The 26202-nt window shown below is 39.1% G+C and overlaps 1 protein-coding gene across 15 annotated transcripts in view; it reads right to left on the bottom strand.

The window, feature by feature from the left end:
* The window catches only part of Glut4EF (Glucose transporter 4 enhancer factor), a 744045-nt gene that overhangs the window by 715381 nt on the left and 2462 nt on the right, over window positions 1-26202 (bottom strand). For 12 of the 15 annotated variants that reach the window (XR_010948556.1, XR_010948557.1, XM_067759511.1 and 9 more), the window contains exon 2: window positions 19887-21456. Coding sequence is in view for 13 of the 15 variants with exons in the window: in XM_067759511.1 (XP_067615612.1) it covers window positions 19887-20462 (576 nt within the window). In the remaining 2 variants the exon portion in view is untranslated. Of the gene's footprint in view, window positions 1-19886; window positions 21531-26202 lie in introns of all 15 variants that reach the window. The other 3 variants (XM_067759510.1, XM_067759512.1, XM_067759513.1) reach the window with 3 other exon arrangements.

Below are 26202 nucleotides of genomic sequence, written 5' to 3'. Positions count from 1 at the left end.
AAATATTGATTGAAGATTGTGAAAATGGACCCAACATCCGATATGGCCTTTTATTATAGTAGTTGTGTATACTGTCCTTTGCCGGAGAAAATGGAGGAGGGCTTAGACAGTGGAAGGGACATTAAGGCTCATAAATGAAACAGGAGACTGGTGTCAGGCTCTAGTCCATTAAGTCATACCGCCACTTAGTCGTAGCGACTTGCAATGCCATCCTGCGGGACCTGCATGCTAAAAAGAGAGCACATACCAATAAAATGGTTTGTCTTGACAATCAGCTTTGCATAAAGTTATTCGAGTATAATTTGATAAAATCAGCTATCGTGAAAAAGTATTGACCCTCGCTGTCGTTCATAGGCAGAGAAAGTTTTTAAATAAATATAAAAAAGACATACCGTACGACCAACGAGGGGAGAAATAATATAGTAAAACAATGAATCTGCTTTGTGCTCGTCGGTATAATCATGAGGATTCAAGGTTTTTATTACCACGTTTCGAAAGGAAAGGAACGAGCTTCGCTATTAAACGAGGAATCGATTTATCACTTTCTTTTCCGATGTCCAGGGCTGCAATCAGGACGACTTAAGTTAATCTTTTTTGACAAAATTTGGCTGCGGTCGGACCTATTTGCTCATACCTAAGTGCACATGGAAACGGAAGTAGTCTGTTTAAGACTAATTAGGACACATGTGCCTCCACTGGCTCTCATCGATGGCATTTACAACAAACAAAAGTGTTTCCGAGAGGAATATTCTTTTGTCGCTTCTTTGGAAAGAATCGAATCGAAATCCAAACGCGGGAACCAATTTTCCGCTAGTCCTCAAAGCTATGACATGATGTCCGCAAGGTTCTCTCATCCATTAGAGAGACCGATATAAACATGTGTGAAAGAAGCATGGTGTAAGTAAACGAAAGTGGCAACTATGCTAAAAGCCAACAATAAGCCAACGACCGTCAAAAGCTTTCATGCAAACGCAATGTCGATGCCACAAATAACCGTTGGCGGTCGAAATGCAAGACACGGCACAGCAGCATCGTGCGTGCTGCAATACCAACTTTTTAAGTATTTTTTTTTTTACATTTCTGTTTTTTTTTAAGCACTGCAGTGTTTGTCAGTTGTGGCCAAAGTGCGGTTGCAAGAAAATCATGTTTCTTTAATTACACGCTGCTACCCTTTTTTCTGTGGAAATGAAATAGCAAACAACGGAAAGCAAAACATAATGGAAATCTCACGTCCCTCTCTCTCTCCCAAAGCAAAAGTTAATAAGACTCGCAACCTCGGTTGCCACACCATGTTTTCATTTGGGACCAAAATTCATCGAAAAAAAGGACCAAATCCCAAAGAAATGGACCAAATTTTTGTAGTTTTAATTGGCTTACAAACAATTCGGCAATTCAGGAATGTGTCGAATTCTTTGTAAAATCTTTGATTTCAGGTTGTGGTGAATTATAAAGCCACACACACTTTCATTCTAACAAAAAGCCGTATATAAATAATTGTTTTAACGAAAAACCTTAGAGCAAACCCGTTCCGCAAGCCAAACTAGTTTTGTTTTATTTGCATAAAAATCGTATTTTTAAACTAAATTTCTCCAGGGTTCGGTTGTATCAATTTTATTATAAAATCAGACAAAAAGTAAAAAAAACATTATTTCCAATAGCTTGGTGAGCCACTTTTTTTAAATTTAATTCTCTACTCTTCCGTTTACCAGTGCACCCTCACCCTTCAATTTTCCCATCTATGGCCTAGATTCGGTAAGTGCGGGTTTTGAAATGTACATTATTTCCATATAATTTGTGTTAGAGAAAAATGTACATTTGATTCTAGCCACAGTCCTCAGATTTACTATTGAAAGGTCTTAATGATGGTCGAATTTCCATTTGATGAGGTACGAGAAATTAGTTATTATTAACAATGTTATTATTAAAGTTTCTGGGGTTCTGCTCTCCAACGGGAATAGTTTCGCACAACGCGTTTATATCAGACCTACGTTGAGCATTTGTTAAGATATCGAATCCCAAAAATATTCCTGCCTTACTTCCAATAAAAATATTTCTTGGGTTAAGATATTTAGGTAGTATTCTAAATTATGTACACTGACATTTTTTAAATATCCAATATTTTGATATAATCATTGCACCTAAAATTACTCATATTGATGGAATAATATCAACAAACTTAATTTTTCTGATTGAACTCTTTAGCGCAGGTCGGAAATATATAGAAACTTTTAGTTCTGTAACTGATATTGAATTTGACGGTTGTATAGCAGAAATGCTATCAACTTCCAGATACAAAAATAGAAAATATAGCACACTGCGAAGAACATAATAGCCTTGATATTCCTAAAACTCATCAATTTGGTTTGTGTTGTGTGAGAAAAATTTTAAACTATCATTACCTATCGAAGGATATCGCACAACTTGAACATAAAACAGTGGTAAGTGCACTTAATATAAAACAAATAAATCTCATTAATTTATTTAGTTTTCATTACAAGAATGTCTTCATCAGTGGACAACTCCGTCAAATTACTTTGAGATGTATGTGCATTTGTAACAACTTTTTTAAGCTCAAACAGTGACAATAGTCTATCACGAAAAGTTTTTGGTAAACGATCGATATATCTAGCCATTAAAACAAGATTTATTGATTGACCGCTTGTTTCACCAACAATTAAGGACAATTTCATTATACCTCCTTCGATACTCGCTGTCGGCATCACGGGCAGGACCATAAATCTACCGGAAAACGTTTCTCTACAAAACTCCATCAGCCATCTCATCTTCTATCGACGCCGTCCATGAATCCGAGCCATACATCAGCACAGGTACGATGAGCGACTTGTAAATCGTGATTTTCATTTCTCAAGAGAGTACTTTACTTTTTAATTGCCTACTCAGTTCAAAGTAGCACTTGTTGGCAAGAGTTATTCTCCGTTTGATTTCCAATCTGACATTGTTTTCGCTGCTTATGCTGGTTTCCAGATATACATAGCTGCCAAAGCGCGAATCCGTCGAGTGTTTCTTGGAAGACAGCAAGTAGTTCGTCTTGTCCTCATTTACGGCAAGACCCACCTTTTTTGCATTTTGCTCTAATGCAGAGGAGGGAAAACTTGTGGTGCGTTTATTAGGGTGGCCGCCGTAGTGTGATAATAGCATGCTCAGCCTATCACACCGAAGACCCCGGGTTCACTCCCCGGGAAAGCAACATCAAAATTTTAGAAACATGTTTTTTCAAATAGAAGAACATTTTTCTAAGCGCGTGCGCGGGGTCGGACGTGTTTGGCAAGCACTCCGAGTGTATTTCTGCCATTAAAAGCTTCCAGTGAAAACTCATCTGCTTTCAGATGCCGTTCGGAATCAGCATAAAACAAGTAGGTCCCGTCCCGCCAATTTGTAGGAAACCTTAAAAGGAGCACGACGCAAATTGGAAGAGAAGCTCGGCCTAAAATCTCTTCGTAGGTTATCATTTATTACATTTATTTTATTTTTATAATATCAACATCATGATTGTGCCATCACGGCTTAGTTCTCCTGCTATCTAATTATCTTCTCCAGCATTACGTTAAAGAATTCGCACAAAAGGGAGTCGCTTTGTCTGATTGTGAGTGTCGATTTTCTTATAGTGAATCTTCTCATCCTGGAGCTGGCACATTATGAAGATCTGGTCGATGGTACATTTACCTGGTCTGAAGCTGCACTGTATTTTGATAAAACGTAATACGTGATACTAAGCAGGTTGATTCCACGGTAGTTGGCGCGGTGTGCGGGGTCGCCTTTCTCGTGGATAAGACATAGCCTAGTGTTTGCGCCTAGCCTACTCTGTGTGTTTGAACAGCTCGACCGTTAGTCCGTCATAACGGACCGTGTTCTCCGTCATTGGTGATTGGGATATCGGTTTCGTCTTCTCTCTCACTAGCTAACAATGAGAAGTTTTCCTTCCAAAACTAAAGTACACTCTGTACGTCACTTACCAGATCGCCATTATCGTTCCTGCAGAAATCTGCCCGGTCTTGAAACCTTTCGTCATTCGCCGCATGTTTTGGTAGAATTTTCCGTCATTTTACCTATCAGCCAGTTTCTGAAGGTCCTCGCACTTACGCGGTTCTTCCTCATGTGTTTTTCTTTTAAATGGGTGTCTCTCTTCTTTCTTCGCGTCACCCTAGTGGCAGCGTTCTTTTTTCCGATACAGCTTAACATTCGTCATCGTACCAGTTGTTTTTGCAGTCTCGCTGGAAACCTTAGCTGTGGGGTTCGTAATGAGAAATAAATATGCTTCCACTACCCGGTCACTTCATTAGGTCGAAGATTGCTGTCAGTGAGCAGGTGTGAGAGCCAAGTAAAGCAATCATCTGCTGTCTGTGTCTTTGATAGGCGTATACGTATCGCACCTGTCACAATTTAGTAGTCTGATTCGATATTTGGTCCGCGTAGAGTGCGTACATACAGGACATTGGAACTATGTCTGCCGTCGCTCACGACGTCATCGATTTAGTTTCGTGCTCTTCGATCAAGAGACAACCAAGTAGCTTGGTGTATCTTTTTATACTGGATCCTTGCACTGTAAAAACCCCTATTTAGAGCCCCAGCGAAGTATCAGCTTCAACCTGTTGGGAGATGCTACATGGTGGACGCTAGGTTTTCTAGTTTCTCATAGAAGGAGAGCTTATCCTTTTTTCCGCGTCGTCAATTGGTGCTAAAGCGCATATTAATGAGATATTGAAAAACTTCGCCTTAATGCGTATGGCGGCAAGACGCTCGTTCATAGCCGTGAACGAAGCTACTTAGCGGCAAAGTTTCTTTCCCACCACAAACCCAACACCATGGCTCCGAATTTCACCTTTGTTCACTACAGTGGTAGTAGATGTCACAAGGCCCTGTCGCTCTTCTGCCTAGCCCGTCCATTGTGCTTCCGGTATGGCGGTGATGTCGGCCTTTGCGTTTACAAGGACATGACGCAACTGAAACAGCCGGGCGTCGGCCCCTTCTCTTAAAAACGTATACCTACTGTTAATTAATCAGACCACTCAATATAATTAATAATTATTAAAATGTCCAATCATCATTCAACAGTGAGATTTGATTTTATTCCATCGAGCTTTTTCGCTTTACTGCACAGTTTTTGATTGTCAGCTACTTTTTTCGCCTTGGCATTTGATATCTGAAATCAAATTGTATTAAAACTGAATTGAATTGATATTTTAAGGGGCTCATCCATGAACGCAAAGAACTGGGCATTATTGTCTGAACGATTTTATATAGAAACGCACACATGCAAGAACGTTTACAAAGCTTTGTGGTATTTACATATTTCGAACAAAAACAGACATTTAGAATCTATTATTTTTAGTTGACCATGACAAACACAAAAAAACGAGTTCACAGTAAGAAAATCACGAATCACCAAAATAAATACCAACTAAAAACAAAAACAACATCCTATTGAAAAAAAAAACTTATTAATTCCATGTCATTTTACAATATGCAGGGTGACGCGAGAAGTCGACATAAAATTGTAGTCCCTATAAAAAAATGAAAGATCATAAAGCATGTAGAAAGGAAACGAGGGCCTAGACCATAACTATCGAATCTTTAAATTATAGAAATTCTTTTTTCTCATGCTTGTTGAAGCATCGACTGTCAGGAACTCAAGTGCAAGCAAAAGGCAACTGTTGCGTTGGCTTTCGTGTATTCACGATAAATTTTTGCTATTTATGCTACAAATTATTCGCTTTTATCTACTCAACTGGGGCTAATCACTCTGTGTTGGTTAAAACAAATTTGACATGCAAAGCTTTCTGAAGCTTTTCGTCTAAATAAATTCTAACTTAATCAGAATGGCTTAAACGGCTAAAGGCCGATAAATAACAGTTATTTTTCGAATTTTTTATTTTACTCAGATAAAATAAATTGTTCATACAAAAATATCTTTGAATTAGAAATTTATTTGGACTTGGACAATATTTTGAGAAGAAGATTTTTATCCAAGTTGGGACGGTTCTAGCAGAACGATTTTGAGATGATTTTAGAACCTTTTCGGAACTGTTTTTCGGGCCAATTTTGGGATCACTTGTGGATAATTTCGTTGTTGTCGGGAATATTTTGGGATCGTTTGAGGTATGCCTTTAGACCGATTTTCATTTCGGTTAATCTTCGCGAGCTTAGGGGCTACTATTTTCAAGGTTTTTTTTTACATAAACTTAAAGTAACTGTTATGTTTTGAGCGAAAGTAAAACTTGAAAATTACTGTTTAAAAGCGGTTGTTATAATAAAAGTTATAACATTTACAATGCCTGGCTTAATATAACAAATACTACCTTAAAATAAATACAAATTTTGTTACAAAAAGTATAGGCCTATTTACACTTTCGCTTTGTACATCCGAAACAGAAAAGATAAAAGAATTCGGCTTTCTTTTTTAATCCCTCACACAACGAGAGCTTACTTGTCAAATATTTACCTATAAATATTTGCATAATTACAAATGCACATAGGCATATCTATGCTCTCCTAAATAACTGTTCATCTATCAATAACATCATCATCTAACCAAAATATAAGAGCATTCTTTCACCCAAATTATATTTAGATAGCATAGATTCTATTCTATTCTCGCCTCAACTGAGGGTTACTTGTCCACAGGCAGTGCTTTTCCCTCTTCTCTTTTAATGTTGATTTTCTATTTCATTGTTGTTTTGTCTTCCACTTCTGTATTCTACTTATAAAACATTGGAAAGCGCGCATTTGAAAGTTGTATGCTTTCACAAATATAAATTTGAAAAAAAGGCGTGAGTACCAAGTGCTCGTGAAATTCCATGTGTAAATATAAAGGTCTCTTTTAAGTCAGCTAAGACTCTCCCAGTGTTTGAAGGAAACCTACAACAGAGGTAACTTTACCAGCAACAAATAGTTCCGGGCTTTTTGAGAAAAGATTCGTCGGCTCTTTTTATAAATAACCAATATGGTTATATAATCTTATAATCGGCATATTATCGATAACGAATAATTATTATATCGATTTATCGGTTTGTTATTGCCGAGACATCATCTTTTTATTAGTTTCTTATCGGCTTGTCATAGAAGGGTTACACATTTGTCATCGACTTTATATTAAAGTTTTATAGGTGTGCGTTTCATAGCAAGACGGCGAGTCGTCTTGAACAAATCGATAACAAACTGGCAACACTCCGAACAGAAATCGATAGCTTTTCGATGGGAAACGATGATAAATCCAAGCTTTTCGATAGCAATCGGATAACTCATCGATAAGAAATCGATTTAGTATAATTTAATTTATTTTTTTTTTTTTTATAGTGCTAAGCATTTATTTTATTTTAGTTTATTTTATTTTATTTTACTTTATTTTAATTAAATTTATTTTATTTTGTTTTATCTAATTTTATCTATCTTATTTTATTTTATTTTATTATTTTTCTTTTTAATTTTTCTTTTATTTTATTTTATTTGATTTTATTTTATTTTACTGTTTTTTTATTGATTTTATTTTATTTTATTTTCGTCTTTGTTTGCACTTTAATACTTCATATAGATTTATTCAAATAAAGAACAAAAATATTACTACCATCAAAACCCTGAAAGGAAACTAATTTCAGCATAAACCTGAATACCTTTCTTGTGACGAATTTTTTGACGATGTAGACACCCCCTAGCTGACGTCGGTGGTCCTTTGCCGGATATTGATCCGATACACTCCGGAAATTCTAATTGAAAAACTTTTTTCTAAATTTCCGATGTTGCCTTTAATCGGTAGTTGAACCCACGACCTCCGGTGTGGTGGACGGAGCACGCTACCACCACACCACGGCGGCTGCCGTAATATGAGGACGAACAAGGCTATTAAACCTTGTAAATGAAATTCAAAACCTTTTCTCCCATCTATCCCCCTTTATTGTTTTTTTTTTTTTTTTTTTTTTTGAAGACAGTCTCGCGCTCTGGTCAACTCAGGTGTAGTATTCACACATTTTTTTAGTTTACAACGCGTTTTTTGTCGGTGCAGCGCTCCAATTCCAATTGTTTTCCTTGACGACGGCATTAAGTGATCTAGTGCTCCAAATGCTAATGCTCATTCACTCCACCCGGTTGACTTGTGCCCTCAAAGAGCAGGTGAGCGAGGATAGATTTTGGCTGCGACGCTGTAGTGATTCGACGTGATGTTGGGATCCCGAATCGTGAGTACGTAAACATTGTAGGCATGCCGTCCTTTACTATAGTAACGTGTTCGATTTGGTTGCGTGGACTTTTATGTTTGAATTTAGGGCTGGATATGAACATGTTTCGGATACCGTGAAGTCGTGCAGCTTCAGCCCGTTAATAAATGCCAGAATTGCTGTTTGTATTTGTATAAACCATATAAATTTTTTCACCCAAACAAATATTCAAATTCCTATAAGCAAATCTCTTACACAGCTATGAATTTCGTTTGAACTCATCGAAAATGACTTTGTTTTTATAACTTCATCGTAAAATTCGTTTCGTTTTCACGCTGAATTTTCTTTTGGGACTCTGCTTTTTCCGACAGGGTCGGCATTCAAACAACGGTTGTGCTTGTATACAAACAAAAACAGATTAAAAAAGTCACAAAAACAGTATTGTTGTAAAACCAACAAATATACATAAATAAATATGGGAACTAAAAATAGTTTAACAATCACCCGCGCCTACTCAGAACCCGCGGTAAAATACACAGCAAATAGCGAAACAGGCAAACAATAAAAAGAGTAGTGAATTTTTATAAGCAAAAATAAAAACAAAAATCTTTGTGTAAATGAATTTTTTTAGTTAAATTTTTATTTTTTTGAAAACTTCTGGCACTGTACAATTGAGCTTCAAGGTCTGAAATTTATTGTAGTTGTTTTCTATTTGACCAACCGGCTGCTCCACACATTTATATGTTTTTGTGTTTTTTTTTTTTTTTGGTAACTTTGGATTACGTACAAGGGCCATTTATTCAATTAAAAATCTTTTTAAAGGTTTTTTTTTATTATTATTTTGCTCTTAAATATATATAATACTGGACCGCTGAGCCCGCCTTGTCGGGCAGGTGGTCGTGCGACCAAGATGAACGACTCATTACCTGACTGTAATAAGGACGATGTAAAAAGGCGGACTGAGTCGCAATCCAAGGACGACAAATACGAATTAAGCGATGCGTCGGACTCGGTGAGCGAGAGTAGTGCTGATTCAATGAACTCCGTGTTGGAGAAGCACACAAATTAAAACGGAGTAGAAGAGTGGAGAAGGGTACGGAGCAGAGGAAGTAAAAGAGCTCTCTCGCAGTACCGTGCAGCACTAAGAATTGTACAATGCTTGGGAGCAGTGGTCGACCCACCAGAAGTGGAGATCGAGCGCTTGGAATGGCCCATGAAACGGTAGAAGTAGGTCGAAGGCAGTTCAAAAGGTTTGCTGCGAGAAACCCTCGGTTCTGCAACCGGTACGAGGAGGAAGAAGCGTCGAATGGCAGAATGAAGAGGCAACGTTCGGCGGAAGGCGACAAACCTGCTTTCAAGAGGCAGAAAGGACCCAGTCCTAGAGCCGCGAGGCAGGGCAGTCGCATAGACAAGATGGGCTCCAATAGCGAGGTAGCAACTACCTCGAAAGCTGCGAGTCAGAGGGAAGTTCAATTAAGGAAGTAGGAGATAAGCCAAATGGAGATAACGCTAAGACTCCGGCTTTCTCGGAGGCGCTAAAGGGAGTTAACGCTAAGACTCCGGTTTTCTCGGAGGTGGCTGGAGGAAGTGGTTCCAAACCTCTAAAGGCAAGGCACGAACGCGCGGTTTGAGGTGGTGGATAAAGCGCAAATCCCCACGGTACCAAAAGTTAAGGTATGGATACTATGCGTGATGAAGTCGGAGGATACACTGCGACTTCTGCAGAATCAGAATCCGAACATACCGACACAGGATTGGAAGGTACTTACTGTATCTCGGCCTACCGAGGATGGTCAGTTCTACATCTTCCAAATAAACAAGCAGGCGGAGGATATTTTGTACACGCAGCTTGGTAAAATGTCCTTTGGCACTGGCAAAATTTACATGCGAGTCAGGAAAAGAAGTCCCGAGGATAAAAACCCTAACACGCTAGAGGTGGGCGAAGTCGAAAAGGACCTCAAAAGCCTAAGGGAAAAAATATAGGTGGAGGTCTCCGACGTCACCACGAACGTGCTAGAAGAGGACCAACCGCTAAATGGTGCTGTGACTCGCACAGAGGAACACCCTGCACAACAGTCACGAGAGGCTGAAGGGGGCCTCGAATACTCTAAACCAAAAGGGCAAGGGGAGGACGACGACGTCAAGACGAAGGTGCTGGATGGGGACAAACAGACCAATGGTGCTGCGAGTCCTACAGATAAACCTCCAACACAGTAAAGTGGCGTCGAGCGAACTCCTCCTAACCGTTGAGGAGGGTTCGTTTGACGTGGCGCTGATCCAGGAGCCGTGGCTCTCATCGGGAGGAAATGTTTCTGGACTTAGTGCGCGCGGGTTTGGCGTTTACTACGCGCAAACGGAAGGACGGGTGCGAGCTGTAGTAATGGTAAGGAAACAGCTGCATTCATATAAGCTGCCTAATTACACCACTGAGGATCTCGTAGCGGTGGCCGTTGAGCAAAAGAATAAGCAGGCATTTATCCTGGCGTCCTGCTACATGGCCCATGCTGCGGAGGTCCCACCGATGGAGTGCAAGAGGCTAGTACAGGAGGAAGGGCGCAAAGGGCGGTTGGTCATAGGCGCAGATACAAATGCGCACCACAATGCGTTGTGAAGAGCAGATATGAACGAGAGAGGCGAATCTCTGTTTTGTTACATCCTGCAAACCAATTTGCAGATAGCCAACAGGGGAAATGTCCCTACATACATTGGTCCAACATCCAGCAATGTTCTGTAATATTCAGATATTACATTGAGCTCCGAGCGCGATATATCAAGGTATGATTGGATGGTTCTTGATAGACCATCCTTCTCCGACCATGCGTATATCAGCTTCAACATCCCCCTAAAGAGGGTACAGAAGGGAGGAACCTTTAGAAACCCTAGGTCAACGAACTGGACTAAATTGCAGAAACATGTAGAAACAAAACTGGGACAACCCAAAGAAGTTGCTAATGTATAGGAACTGGAGGAGTCGAATGAATTCCTAACAAGGACACTTATGACACCGCATTGCATAGGGTGGTAATAAGCATAGAGAAATCCCTGGAATATAAGGAATATGCTCTAGGAGTCTTCTTGGACATTGCCGGGGCTTTCAATAATGTTGCAAAATGGGCGATTATGGATGGTCTTAATTACATTAAAGTACACCCTGCCTTAATCAGATGGAGCGGCTGCATGTTAAATTGCAGAAAGATTACATCACAATGGGGATTGTACGAGGCCACGAAATCAGTGGACAGGGGCACGCCGCAGGGAGGGGTGCTATCACCTCTGCTGTGGACGCTGGTCATCAACCAACTGCTCAGGCAATTCGATGAGGGACCCGTAAAACTTACGGCTTACGCAGATGACGTTGTAATTGTCATAAGTGGAAAGTGCCTTCCAACGATTAGTTCTTTGATGGATCGAGCGCTTCCCGATATTCATACCTGGGCATCTAATGTCGGGTTGAAAGTCAATGCGGAGAAGACGGATATGGTCTTGTTTACAAAGAGGTACAAGGTCCCAAATTGGACCAGGCCTAAGTTGGGAGGGGTGACCTTACAGGAGAAACCTTGCACAAAATATTTAGGAATCATCCTAGACAGTAAGCTGTCATGGAAGCTCAACGTGGAGGAGAGGGTCAAGAAGGCCTCAACGGCACTCTATGCATGTAAAAGAATGCTGGGGTGTACGTGGGACCTATCGCCCTCTCTTTCTCATTGGGTTTTTACAGCGATTGTAAGCCCTATTCTATACTATGGAGTTCTTGTTTGGTGGAAAGCCACACAAAAAACAACATACCTCAAAAAATTAGAGGGGGTATGCAGACTATAGATGCTTAGCATTACGGGAGCCTTGAAAAGAACCCCGACGGCTGACTTGTATGCCATTTTGCACATCCCACCTGTAGACCTCGTAGCAAAGAACAAAGCGTTAACGACCGCAACCAGGCTCGGTGCTTCGGGGCAGCTTGAGCGGCGACCATATGGCCATAGTAGTATAGCGTCATCAATCACAAGACGAACAGACTACATGATTCCCTATCTGCGCTTCGAGGGAGATCTTAAGGCCACAATAGAGGTGGACCGTTGGCGCAAAGGTGCGCAAATGGCGGACGAGGCGATACATGTGTACACCGATGGTTCCAAAGTAGTGGAAGGAGTAGGGTCTGCGGTATACTGCGCTGATCCGAAAATAAGCAGATCCTACAGGCTGCCGGATTACTGTAGCGTTTTCCAAGCGGAAATATTAGCCGTAACCAAAGCAGTAGAAACCCTGGAAGAGAATAGCTTAAGCTGCAACCGTGTTAACTTTTATATTGACAGTCAAGCAGCAATTAAGGCAATAATCTCGCATAGCACAGCATCTAAATGCGTGTTAGAGTGTAAGCAGTCTCTGGAGAGAATCGGGACAGGGAGAAGCATACATCTATATTGGGTCCCAGGGCATATGGGAATAGATGGGAATGAAAAAGCGGACGAACAAGCTAAAAAGGGCGCATCCCTTGAAGCTTGCTCTGTAGATGTCCCGTATTTGCCAAATGAGAAAATTCATAGAAAATCGCATATTCCAACCGCATAAATTTTGAGGTATCCATTGTGGCGGAACTCTTTGGGAAACAGGGAATCCAACTACTGGTTCACGGATGGCAGCTGATATCTATGGGCTGAACTTCAAGAAATCGATACCAATGGGATGCTACTTCATTATTTTTCAGGCGGAAATCCATGCAATACAAGTTTTCGGAAGATTATATCTACGTATGAATTTTTTCTCTAGGTGTATCCTCATTATGTCAAGCAGTCAGGCAGCCTTGTGTGCCCTGCAGTCTTACTCAACTACTTCCAAGCTAGTGAATCAATGCATTGGAGTCCTAAATGTTTTGGGAGACAAAAACGTGGTTTTGTAAGGATGGGTTCCCGGGCATCAGACAAAGGCATACACTTTGGAAACTATAAGTTACTGTGAAACAAAGTGTAACTTTTTAAACGGTTTTATTTAGCTTGATTTGACAGGCCGCATGGCCGCATGCACGGCTGCACGGCCGTTGTGAACGAATCTTGTAATTGAAATTTAAGTAACTTCCCGATAAGCTACAAGCATGAAACTTGGAATATAGTTCAGAACCCGATGACAATGCAATAATAAGAAAAAAATCGCCGCTAGGTGGCGCATGGATCGAGATATTCGCAAAAATCGTATTTGTGGATCGATTTGGCTCATATTTGGAACACTTAATACATACAAGAATAGAAATCGACCTGTGAAAGAAAATCACCGCTAGGTGGCGCATGGATCGAGGTATTCGCAAAAATCGTATTGTGGCCCGATTTGGCTCATATTTGGAACACTTAATACATACAAGAATTGAAAGCGACCTATCAAAAAAAATCGCCGCTAGGTGGCGGAAGGATCGAGATATTCACAAAAATCATATTTGTGGTCCGATTTTGCCCATATTTGGAACACATAATACATAGATACATGAATAGAAAGCGACCTTATCAATCTATGGCGTTGATCAGACAATTAAATAAAAGCGTTGGACGCGTCACATTTCTATTGTTAGTCATAACTAAGACCAACTGAACCTTAATCAGGTTATGCTACGCCTCACATTTTCAGAAATTTCACGCGCCCAATGCTTTTATTTAATTGTCTGATCAACGCCCTAGATTGATGAGGAGTGTGATGACTAGTAACTAGGACCTACCTAATTATTTTCATCTTTTAGTATTATTACTACTTAACATTTTTTTTTAATTATTTTATTATCTCTCTTTTAGTATTATTATTACTTAATGTAATTATTGCTTTGAATACAACCGTTTAACTTAAACATTTTTATTTATTTATTTTATTATACTGAAATTTCACCAGCAAACTTTTAACTTATGTGCTCCAAAGTATTTTGATGTCACTTCTACCGGACTGTATATAATATTTGTTCAAAGAGCCAAATCGGACAGACAAGTACGAGTTTTTTGAATATCTCAATTTTTGCGACACCTAGCGTGAATTTTTTTTACTAAAGCGGTTTCTATTTCTGTATGTCAAACATGATTTCCAAATATGAGCCAAATCGGACCACAAATATGATTTTTGTGAATATCTCGATCCTTGCGCCACCTAGCGGCGATTTTTTTATAGGTCGCTTTCTATTCTTGTATGTATTATGTGTTCCAAATATGAGCAATATCGGACCACAAATACGATTTTTGTGAATATATCGATCCTTGCGCCACCTAGCGCCGATTTTTTTCATGGGTCGCTTTCCATTCATGTATGTATTATGTATTGCAAATATGAGCCAAATCGGACCACAAATACGAATTTTGTGAACATCTCGATCCTTGCGCCACCTAGCGGCGATTTGTTTTCATAGGTCGCTTTCTATTCTTGTATGTATTATGTGTTCCAAATATGAGCCAAATCGGACCACAAATACGATTTTTGTGAACATCTCGATCCTTGCGCCACCTAGCGGCGATTTTTTTTCGTAGGTCGCTTCCTATTCATGTATGTATTATGTGTTCCAAATATGAGCCAAATCGGACCACATATAAGATTTTTGTGAATATCTCGATCCATGCGCTACCTAGCGGCGATTTTTTTATAGGTCGTCTTCTATTCCTGTATGTATTATGTGTTCCAAATATGAGCGAAATCGGACCACAAATACGATTTTTGTAAATATCTCGATCCTTGCGCCACCTAGCGGCGATTTTTTTCATAGGTCGCTTTCTATTCACATATGTATTATGTGTTGCAAATATGAGCCAAATCGGACCACAAATACGATTTTTGTGAATATCTCGATCCATGCGCCACCTAGCGGCGATTTTTTATAGGTCGCTTTCTATTCCTGTATGTATTATGTGTTCCAAATATGAGCGAAATCGGACCACAAATACGATTTTTTTTAATATCTCGATCCTTGCGCCACCTAGCGGCGATTTTTTTTCATAGGTCGCTTTCTATTCATGTATGTATTATGTGTTGCAAATATGAGCCAAACCGGACCACAAATACGATTTTTGTGAATATCTCGATCCATGCGCCACCTAGCGGCGATTTTTTTATAGGCCGCTTTCTATTCTTGTATGTATTATGTGTTCCAAATATGAGCGAAATCGAACCACAAATGCGATTTTTGTGAATATCTCGGTCCTTGCACCACCTAGCGGCGATTTTTTTATTATTATTGGATTGTCATCGGGTTCTGAACTATATTCCAAGTTTCAAGCTTGTAGCTTATCGGGAAGTTACTTAAATTTTAATTACAATATTCACGCTGGCCGGCCGGCCGTGCAGCCTGTCAAGTCAACCTAAACTTACTTACTTACTTAATTGGCGCTTAACCGTCTAAACGGCTATGGCCGTCCAACAAGGCACGCCAGTCGCTCCTTCGCTCCGCCAACCGGCGCCAATTGGTCACACCAAGGGAATTTAAATCGTTTTCCACCTGGTCCTTCCAACGGTGTGGGGGCCGCCCTCTACCTCTGCTTCCATAGGCGGGTTCCGATAGAAACACTTTCTTGGCCGGAGCATCATCTTTCATTCGCATAACATGGTCTAGCCAGCAGCAGCGGCGTTTTAATTCGCTGGACTATGTTGATGTCTGCGTAATTGAATGTCTTACCATGAAAAGAGGGCAGTGTAGGCTCATGATGGGCATTCTGACTGGACATATGATACAGATGTCGGAAGAGCAGGTTGGTGGAGGAAACGATTGAGCACGTTTATTGTTAATGCCCTGCCAACTCCTTTAATGCCCTGCCGACTCCTTCCATTAGTAGTGGCACACTTTTTTGGATCTAGGCATAGCAGGAAGTGGCATAGGTCCTGGAAATCTTTTAGTATTTCCTAAGATGAAGGAGTTATTACCATAATATAGGTCCCGGTTTCTGACGGTGTTTTTCAGTTTGGTCGTTGGGCAAACTTCTGGTAACAGTTCAACCTAACCTAGCCGAGGACTCAAGTATTTCTCATAACAACTTCGGTTTAAGCCATATTTTATGTTTTAAGTTAAACATTCTTCTACATTACGGTATGTATAACTAAAAAGCTAAGCAGAAAGTGTAAAAAAGACAACAAAAATTATAAAAACCAAATACATAATCCAACTTTCTCGAAAAGTAAATGCTGACACAGCAAAAGAAAATGTTGTATTCCAACTTGAACTACATAGTGCACGACTCTCTCTTTCATGTTTTTTGCATCTCAGTCGCATTTCTGTATAAAACTTGCTTGAGGGTTGAGGCTTTTACATGCATTTAGCTCCCTCTCGAGCGCTTTTTCGCATGCGCCACCCTACAGAATGTGGTAACTAAATAACCTTGACACAGTTAATCCAGAATGAGTACATACCTCGAACTTGTCACAGTCATACAAACGGACACAGATACAGATAAATGAAAGTGGAAAACGGAAAATGGCAAGGAAAAGTGTTTTCACATTATATATACATAGATATACAAATGTATATAGATAAGTACCTGTTTATGTACTTATGCATGCCAAAGAAAAAAAGCTTGAAGTAAAAAGTAGGAAACGAAAGCAGTATGTAAAATATAGCGCAAATTGAGCCTCCGTACAGTTGCGAACTAACACAGTGAATATTTTTTCTTCCCTCCATGCATTATTACTGAACTTGGTGTAAAGCCTTTTAGCTTTCCGCATCTAATGCTATTCTGCTTAAGAGAAGGCGAATCTCCAATAGAGGGACTTTTACCATAAAGTCAATAGATCCCAAAATACTTTAATCTAATCCCACCTGATTAAAAAGTGGTGAAGTGTTTTCATCTCATCATCGTCCTGCGTCCTGCCCTGCGCTGCTCACAGGGGGCCGCCAAATGGTCCGCAAAGCAGAACTTCCTGTATAATTTGTATTTTTATTATAACTGATTTTTTGGAAAATATTAATTTCTGGGAAAATTTTTCTATACTAAAACACTTGCGGCAGGTTGTGGAATAATTGAAAGCATATAAAAATTTATGTTTCATAACATTAGTTCATTTCTGCTATGAAATCTTAAGAGTATTGATCGCGTGCAGTTCAGATTACAAGATCCGGCGATGGATTTTCGAAAAGCGTATCATGATCTTAAATCATTAGCGACTGAACTATATCGAGACATTCTCTGTGAAGAAGCAATAGAAAAAGCGAAGTCTCTTTGTGAAAAATAGGATATTAATATAGCAAAACGTGTAAGAAGCCACCGCAAAATGCTCGGATAATCGGCTAGAGATGTTGGTCTTTCCGCAGAATGTGAAATTTCTCGCTTTATGAAAAGTGTTCTCGATCGTCTCCAACAAGAAATACGTACAAGATTTACACGACTAAATGACCTTAATTTTAGATTTGGATTTTTCTTAGATTATGGAAATTTGTTAAACAAGGATAATAACAAAATAGTTGGCCCCGGGCGCAAGAAAACCTCACTTCGCCACTGTCTAGATAAGTAATTTTCTCAAAAAATTAAGATGTTTGTTTCTTGGTTTCAAGAATATTTTTCTTAAAAATGGAGAAATTTTTATTAAAAATTAAAAAATGTAACTGTCGCGGCCGTGGATTTCTATTCGAGATCCGCAAATTTACAGTCAAGTACTCTTATTCACTAAACTAGCCGGTACATGTACATTAGAGTGGTCTTAGAAATTTGCTTTCCCAAGAAGACTGTACCGCCCCCAAAATTTATTCCTTTGTATGTAAGTAATAAATACCACAACTCCTGGACATATTACACCAGCTTAAGGCTTGGCACATTCCCATTGAAAATGCCCAACCCAATTTTTTTGTTTAATTTTCGGGAAAAATGCCCGACAAAATCTTATATAAAGTTGTAAATATGCTGTTTTACGTAATGTGAATTTATAACAAGAAAATGAAAAAGGAAAACATTTTATTGACAAGTGTCAAAAAACTGAAACTAAATGAACTGTACTACCACCCTCTACTTCTACTTAATTGGCGCTTAACCGTATAAAGGGTTATATCCATCCAACAAGGCGCGCCAATCGCTTCTACGCTCCGCCAACTGGCACCAATTGGTCACAACAAGGGAGTTTTCCATCCTTTTCCATCTGCTCCCTCCAACGGAGTGGGGCCGCCCTCTTCCTCTGCTTTCATAGGCGGGTTCCGTTAAAAACATTTTCTTGGCCGAAGCATAATTAAATCTTTTTCGGTACTCGCCATCGCCAACGCGTAGAGGTTCGTAAATTTTTCGAATAACTTTTCTCTCGAACACTCCCAAAGCCGCTTAATCTGATGTTGTAATGATTCATGTTTCTGCACCATATAGCAGGACGGGTACGAAAGTGGCTTGTAGAGCATGATTTTCGTTTGCAGAGAGAGGACTTTACTTTTCAATTGCGTATCTTGTCCAAAGTAGCATTTATTGGTAAGAGTGATTCTTCGCTGGATTTCAGAGCGTTGCTTGCTTGCGTTAATGCTAGTTCCCAAATAAACGAAGCCTTTTACTATTTCGAAATTATGGCTGCCAACAGTAGCGTGGTTTCCACGGCGCAAATGCGCTGACTCTTTGCTCAATGACAGCACGTAATTCAGTTTGTCCTCATTCACCATCAAACCCATCAATTTATTAATACTTGTCTTTAGTGTGGCAATGCTGCCTTTAATAAACCTACCTTTTCAAAAATAGATGCAGCTGCTTGGCCTTTATCCTCAAGTTTTAAATGAAACACAACGGCGACATCTGCCTGTCATTACTCATTTGTACAAAAATATCAGTACCTCAGTTTCTCCAGTCTCACAATGATCCATATCATTCTAGTGAGAACTGAGCGGGATAAGGAGCTAGAAAACCACTGGATGATGTCTAATATGTGTTGAGTGAGAAAGTTGGATCAAAAAGAGAAATAAATACTGTTAAGAATTAACCTGATGCAAATGAGTGGGTCTTTTTTAAATTAATGGAGAACAATAACACAGTTTTCACAAAGATGGAAGAAGAACAAGAAAGGTTGTCTAAGTTCGGATGTAAACGAACATCATATACTGAGCTAGAGATCTATCGTACAGTTCTTTTAGTACAGTTTTTTGACCCTAGGTATTATCGAAAGAGGGATGTTTATTTAATGATTTTGAGTATTTTATAAGAAGTATTCCCCTTTGTACAGGAAATAAGTGTAAACATACAAAGGAATAATTTGAGGGGGAGGTAGCGCCTTTTCATAAACTTCTATTTTTTTCCATACTAAATATGTCCAGTCTAATGTACATATGTAAATATTGTGAGAAATATTCTATCAAGTATTCTTGATTGAAAAAAATGCAGAACATCTTCTCTCAAATTTATAAAAATTGTTTACAAAAATAGGAAGTTCTTACCATTACATTGAAGTTTTGCTCAATTTAAAGAAAATTTTGGAAATGTCTTTCCTCATTTAAGGTAAGTTTTTTTTGAGTGTAGTATCTAGTGATATCTTTCATATACCATCTGCACGGTGGATGTGAAACCATCTTCCGATTGTCAGATAAGAGGAATTTAAAAAAAGTACATATCTTCATACGAACTATCAAGATTTCGGTGGTTAAGTTTCAGCAAATTTGCGTATAAAAGTCAGTGTGAAAACACTCCAGTGTAAATATTTAAAACCCCTCATCACTTATGTGCCTAACATCAAATCTTGTATAAGTCAATACAATAAACGGTGTGACATAAATAAAATCCTATAGATATGTTTTAACTAAATATTTTCGATACTCACCTCTATTCCAATTGTGGTGATTTTAACGGCAACCTCATCTTTATCCAAGTCGTGAGTGATGACATCGCCCGAAGTCTCACGTCCATTGTGTGTGAGAAATACGCGTTGACCAGGCTGCAATTGTATACCCAAAATCGAACGAAATCCTGGGCCTATCAAATCAGATTCACGAAATTCTTTAATCATTGCATTACGACGCAAAGCCTGAGCCGGACTCAAGTGTGTGTAAACCGCCCGGCGTGCCTCTATTATTACCGAAGATTTAGGCGGCGGAAGCCCCGGTGGCGACATTGGTGATAATGATGCTAATGTGTCCAAATTACTTTGCATTGTTTGTGTTTTAAAATCGAAACGTACAATATATTTAGTATCGGCATTAAAGTTCGTACCGTTCGTATCGGATGAGTTGGTGCAGTCACCGGCCGCAGCTGACGCAAGCGACGACAAAGTGACAGTGGCAGTGGGTGGCGTACGAACGTCTTGTATAACACCCGAATACCAGAGTCCGTCTGGACCGGGAGCACAAACTTTTGTACCGATTATTGAACGTTTAGCTAAACGACGGCCAGCTGACATTTTTTACAATGTAAATTGTATTTAAATTTAAACAAATCAAAGAGAAAAGAAAAGTAGAATTTGAAATGCGTAAAGCTCAAAAAAAAACTTTACTTTACGCGTGCGTGTTTCAATAAGCTAACGGTAAAGTATTAGTTTTTGGGAAGAACGCCTTTGAGGTCAGATGACTTAATGAGTTCGGGTTGTGTATCGCACATTGCTTTCTACAAATATACTCATCACTTTTCAAATAGTTTTAAATCTCATCAATTTTTTTTCTTATACTTAAAATTTTTAAATTCGTTTGCTTATCAGCAAAGTTTATATAATATTGCACTTCGCTAATTTAGTGTAATTTATTATGACATTAATTCATTGTATTTAATTTTTTCCGTTCTTGTTTTTTTGCTTTTTAATTCATTCACTTCACTTTTCTTTTAAAACAAATGCTCGCATTGAAATTTTTTTATAAAATTGGCTTCGATTATTTGTATTTAGCTAAAAATAAACGCCATCGACAAGATTGATATTTGTAAATATGTTATGCGACATTTATTATATTTGTTTATAATTTCATAAAGATTTATTAACTTTTGCGCTGACATTAATTTTATTTTTGCTTGAGCGAACGGATCTTCGATCTTCATTACGAATTTATGTTGAGTTGAGTTTTGTTTTGGTTTTTGGGAGCGAGATATGCCGTTCGCCTAGTACTGTCGAAGGTGGTGTTGTTGCTTTTTTAGTTATATATCGTTTTCAATATTTTGTTTCTGTTATCTTTATAATGTGACGTTTGCTATTTCGCAATTCAGTTTGTCTCGATTTCTCAAGAATTTTGCATGTTTTTGTATCTATATGGTTTTTTGTTTGCCTTAGTTTAACTTTTATGTTTTATATGATAATTGTTGTTGTTAAAATATTCACTATACGCTTATTACAACAACAATAGTCTTAAAATTTATTTATTTTGAACACTTTCTGGTGTATAATTCGTGAACTAGTTTTTATTTCAAAGCTGGTGAAAAAAGTTATTAATCATGGTATAAGAAGGAAGTTATTTCTGTCAGTTGTCGGTCACCACATAACTACCTGACAATTAAACAGATTATTATATTTTGTACAACCATCCCAACTAAAACCAAGTCTTTCACATTTTATAGGTTTGACCTCGAAAGCTTAAAAGCTGAAAAGGCAAACAGAGGACAAGCTTTCCTATGATGCTGCGAGTTTTACAGATAAACGTCCAACTCAGTAAACTTGCGTCGAGCGAATTTCTTCAGGAGGGTTCGTTTGATATGGCGGTGACCCTACAGCTATGGCTATCACCAGGAGGAAAGGTTTCTGGGCTCAGCGCATGTGAATTTGGCGTTCACTACGCTCAATCGTAAGAAGGGATGCGAGCTGCAATCATGGTAAGGAAACAGCTACACTCATATCTGTTGCCCAATTACACTACTCGCAGTTATGGCCGTCAAGCGGAAAATGAAGCAGGCATTTATACTGGTGTCCTGTTATATGGTCGATTCTGCGAACGCACTTCAGGGGGAGTGCAAAGGCTAGTGGGAGAGGACGGGCGCGGATACAACTCCACACCACAACGCGTGGTGAGGAGGCAATACAAATGATAGAGGCGAGTCTCTATTTTGTTACATCCTGCAAATCCATTTGCAGATAGTCAACAGGGGAAGTGTCCCACATATGTCGATCTAACATCCAACAATGTTCTTGATATGTGTTGTGTTTGTAGTATTCATCTTATTGAGTCCCTATGGGCATATTGGTATAGATGGAAATGAAAAAGCGAATGAGCTAGCTGAATAGGGCGCATCGCTCGATGCTTGTACCATAGACGTCCCGATCAGATTGGACGAAATTAAAACAAGGCCAAAGCCGCATATGATTGATTTATGTTTTTGTATTATATCTACATATGTAGGTACATATGTGTTGAAAATTTTGTCGAAAACCATAAATAAAATTAAACAGGCTAAACTTCGGGATTGAACTTCCAGATCCCAAAAAATCCAGAAAATCTTCCATTCGGGAGAAGGGGCTACCAACACTCTATTTGCCTCTTAGGATATATGTATACTGTATACGTCAGAATAATTAAAAATGTGCACCTCGAGTTTGAACACTTAACTTATGAGAAGTTCAAAAGATATAAAAAATAAGTTTCGGTACCCTGTAAAAGCAGCGAAATAAGGTAAAATAGAATAAAGGGTGCCGGTTCTTATGACTCCTTGCAACGAAGAGTGCCCTGACTGAGTATATTTACAACAATGTATCAATCATTAAAAGCAATGATTATATAGATGAGTTACATATAAAGAAAAAACTAATTTCGCTGTTTTTACAGGACGCTGAAAAAAAAATGTGTTTCAATTTTTGAAATCGCCACGAAGTACGCAGTCGAATTCGAATTTTTAAAATTTTGTTTAGTGGTACGCTCTAATATATATTTTATGAAATTTAAATCGGTTTTCCTATATTTCACTAAGTTTTTTTCAACATCTACGATATGGCGAACAAATTTTTTCCGAACAATTTTACACGCACTAATGGACGAGTTCTGAAAATATATATCCTATCATCTGAATATGTTTAATGCTTCGCTTTTTTTTTTCCCACCGTACTTTAAAATTAAAGATCTTACAACAAAATCACAAAATCAATTTTACTGGCCAGAAACAATGCTTACAGGAACACCCTCTAAATTCTACAGTAAGTCTAGACGTTTTTGAGTGGCCAGAATGAGAAGGCTTGATTGGATTCTAAGCAGGATAGTTGCGTTATTTTCCTGATGTATACAAGGCACCAAAGTCATCAGCATCATCATTAATCGGAACCGCCTAAGCAATTTTGGTCGTTACGTAACAAATCAGCCCTGTTTCGCGATAATAGACGCCAATTGAGAGCACCGTCGGAGATCGAGGAAGTCTTGTCTCTTCTCTCCCACACAGTGGAGGTCTTCCCTTTCTTCTGCTACCAAATGCAGGTGTCGAAAAAAATATTTTCTTTGCCGGATAGTAGCTCCTATCATTGCTGCTTAGATTTTTTGTTACTTAGGATTATCTGCTCTAGAATCAGGTTAAACACATCGCACTATAGGGGAGCACTGGGAGAGATGGTGTTCTTCCACGTCATTTGGCTAAGCCTTATATGCTTTACAGGGAACATAGCGGCATACAAGCAAGTCCTATACGCGCTGGCAAAAGCTGCTTTCAAGCCCATAAGCAAACGAATCTTTCATATCAGTTTCATGATTGTGAGCCTTATCCAGGATTTGGCGGATCGTCAAAATCTTGTCGATAATAGATGCACTAAGTCTGAAGCCGCACTGATTAGGCCCAATCGTTTATAAGCAGGTGGTTCCCGCGATAGCTGGTGCGGTTTGCTGTATTGCATTTCCTGTGGATTGGCCAGCGCACACTTACATTACAATCTGGAACATGTCCGACCATATATTGCATAGGCATGTACGAATTGATAAATGCTCTTTAACAACTCTTCGCTTTACTATTTCTACCCCATAGTCGGGTGGCGGCATATACTTTCCATAGTCAGGGATTGTGGTAGTGGGTTCTTCAGCAAACCTAAGCACGCTCAGTACGTCAGCTAACGGGTCGCCGATATCAATCCTGAAAGAATCTGCCCCGGTCTTGAAACTTTCCACCAGCCGCACAATTTTTTGACACACACGCCGTTTTGCCCCACGTTTATTTCCTTTACAACCGCGTTTTTACCCATTAAGTAAATTATGTATACCATTTTTAGCTTCGAAGCTTCGAAGTATAAACCTCAGTTGACCAACAGTTTGCGTGCATTTTTGTTAGCTTGATTTAGGGCTTTAAAAGTATCGATGTTAAACGAAGTATTCGCTGATATCGATGTTTTCCTTTTTTCTTAGCGGCAAACGGCAGCAGGGACTAAAAATTTGGTACGCCAAATATTATATGATATATAAATTTGTCATTATATAGAGTATGCATTTGCGCTAGTAAGGTATTGTGACGGATATTCACATCGCTAAGTGATACTAGCATCCTAATCCGATATTAAGCAGCCGTTTGTATTACGTAAACAAATCAATCATCATTTACACATATACATACAAGGCAGCAGAGAGATACTCACCATTAGTCGAAGTAGTACACACATATACACACGCATATGGCTATGCGAGAGACTATAAACCAGAGCTTTTCGAAATTGAAAGTGCAATCGTCGCGATGATCGTGCGGGTGAATTGATATTTCATTTATTCGCTTACTAGCAAGGAACGAGCTAACAACAAGCATATGTATCGCGCATAATTATTCATACATATTCTGATACCGATCAGCCGATATCTATCACCGATGTTGCTACGCCAAGTGCCAAGTTGCGACTAACTCAATTAACGACGACAGAGCGAATCATATGCGTGTGAATTGAGAGGGCACAATTGTGCTATGAAATGAAGAGCCCTGCTATAAACTACAAATATACATGTACATATATGGCTGGTAACCAAGCATAAAGTTCGCAAAGTTACTAGACCTTAGGAGAATGGGTGGACGAGGCAACAGAGAGTATACAAGCAGCGACAGCTGAGTAGTCAGTAATCAGTTTGACTCAAACACGCAATTAGTTGTAAAGTATTCTCTCAAAATAGTCTACTAAAGACCATTTTGCATTACTGAATATTGGAGTTATTTATTCAACAGTTTAGCGATTCGAACGTTAGGTGAAAGTTTGGAATAAGTGGAATTTCACTAAATTCATTACAGTATAAACGGTCAGCGGGTTAAACGGAGAGGTGTGCAAGGGCTTGTGTAAGTTTATTCCGGAAAACTTGAAAGCCGTCTACGACAAATGCATATGGGAGGGATACTTCCCATGTAAGTGGAAGGTAGCTAGGTGGTCTTTCTTCTGGAGTCGACCAACAAAATAGTCTGATCCCCATATATTATCAAGGCCTTCGTCCAGCTCTAGGTAAAGTACTGGAATGAGTTGCCGTCGAGCGAGTTCAGGAGCTTATCGGGGGTAATCAGTCGCCTAGGCAGTTTGGTTTTAGCAAAGAATGTAGCATATAAAATGCCTGAAATTACGCTCAAGATGTGGTTGGAAGTAATATCAGTAAATATGTCTTTGGCATGGCGCAGGGTTATCGAGCGGTTAGTAGAGCTCGGCTGCACGAAAATCTCCCTTTGACGGAGTTATATCTTGGGCTACGGGGGAATGTGTAGAGAAGTAAGTGTATTTGCAAATTCTGCGCCTATGCGGATCACCTCCTATTGTTCGTTGTGGGGGAGTATCGGACCAATGTAGATCGCACTAGCGTATTACTATGTAAGTAATGCGCTAATATCAGGGCGGCAATTGCTTGGAATAAATGGAATCACTGCCAATTTCAAAATGTTGTTTTGAAATAGTTTTCTTACATTTCATTTCATTAGCAACAACAAAACGAAAATGATGAAAATGACCACCACTCTGTAGGAAATATTTATATGAAAAAATATTAAACGAGTACAATAAGCATATGGATTATAAAGTAACGTATCGATTCGTTACTCATATCAAGTATCGCTCTACAAATATCGGGTACCCGATAGTATCGAATCAAAAAGACTCGTTACAGAATTGACAAGCAACTGTGCGAATCAATAATGAACCTTGAAATGAGATCTCAATATATATTTGGATACAAGAAATGTTGCAATATGGTCGGATGTGCAAAGAACGCTTTGCCAAGAGCTTCAACTTCGATAGAAGG

This window comes from Eurosta solidaginis, chromosome 1, assembly GCF_040869045.1.
Source record: "Eurosta solidaginis isolate ZX-2024a chromosome 1, ASM4086904v1, whole genome shotgun sequence".
Lineage (NCBI taxonomy): Eukaryota > Metazoa > Arthropoda > Insecta > Diptera > Tephritidae > Eurosta > Eurosta solidaginis.
This window is presented reverse-complemented; position numbering and strand designations above follow the sequence as displayed.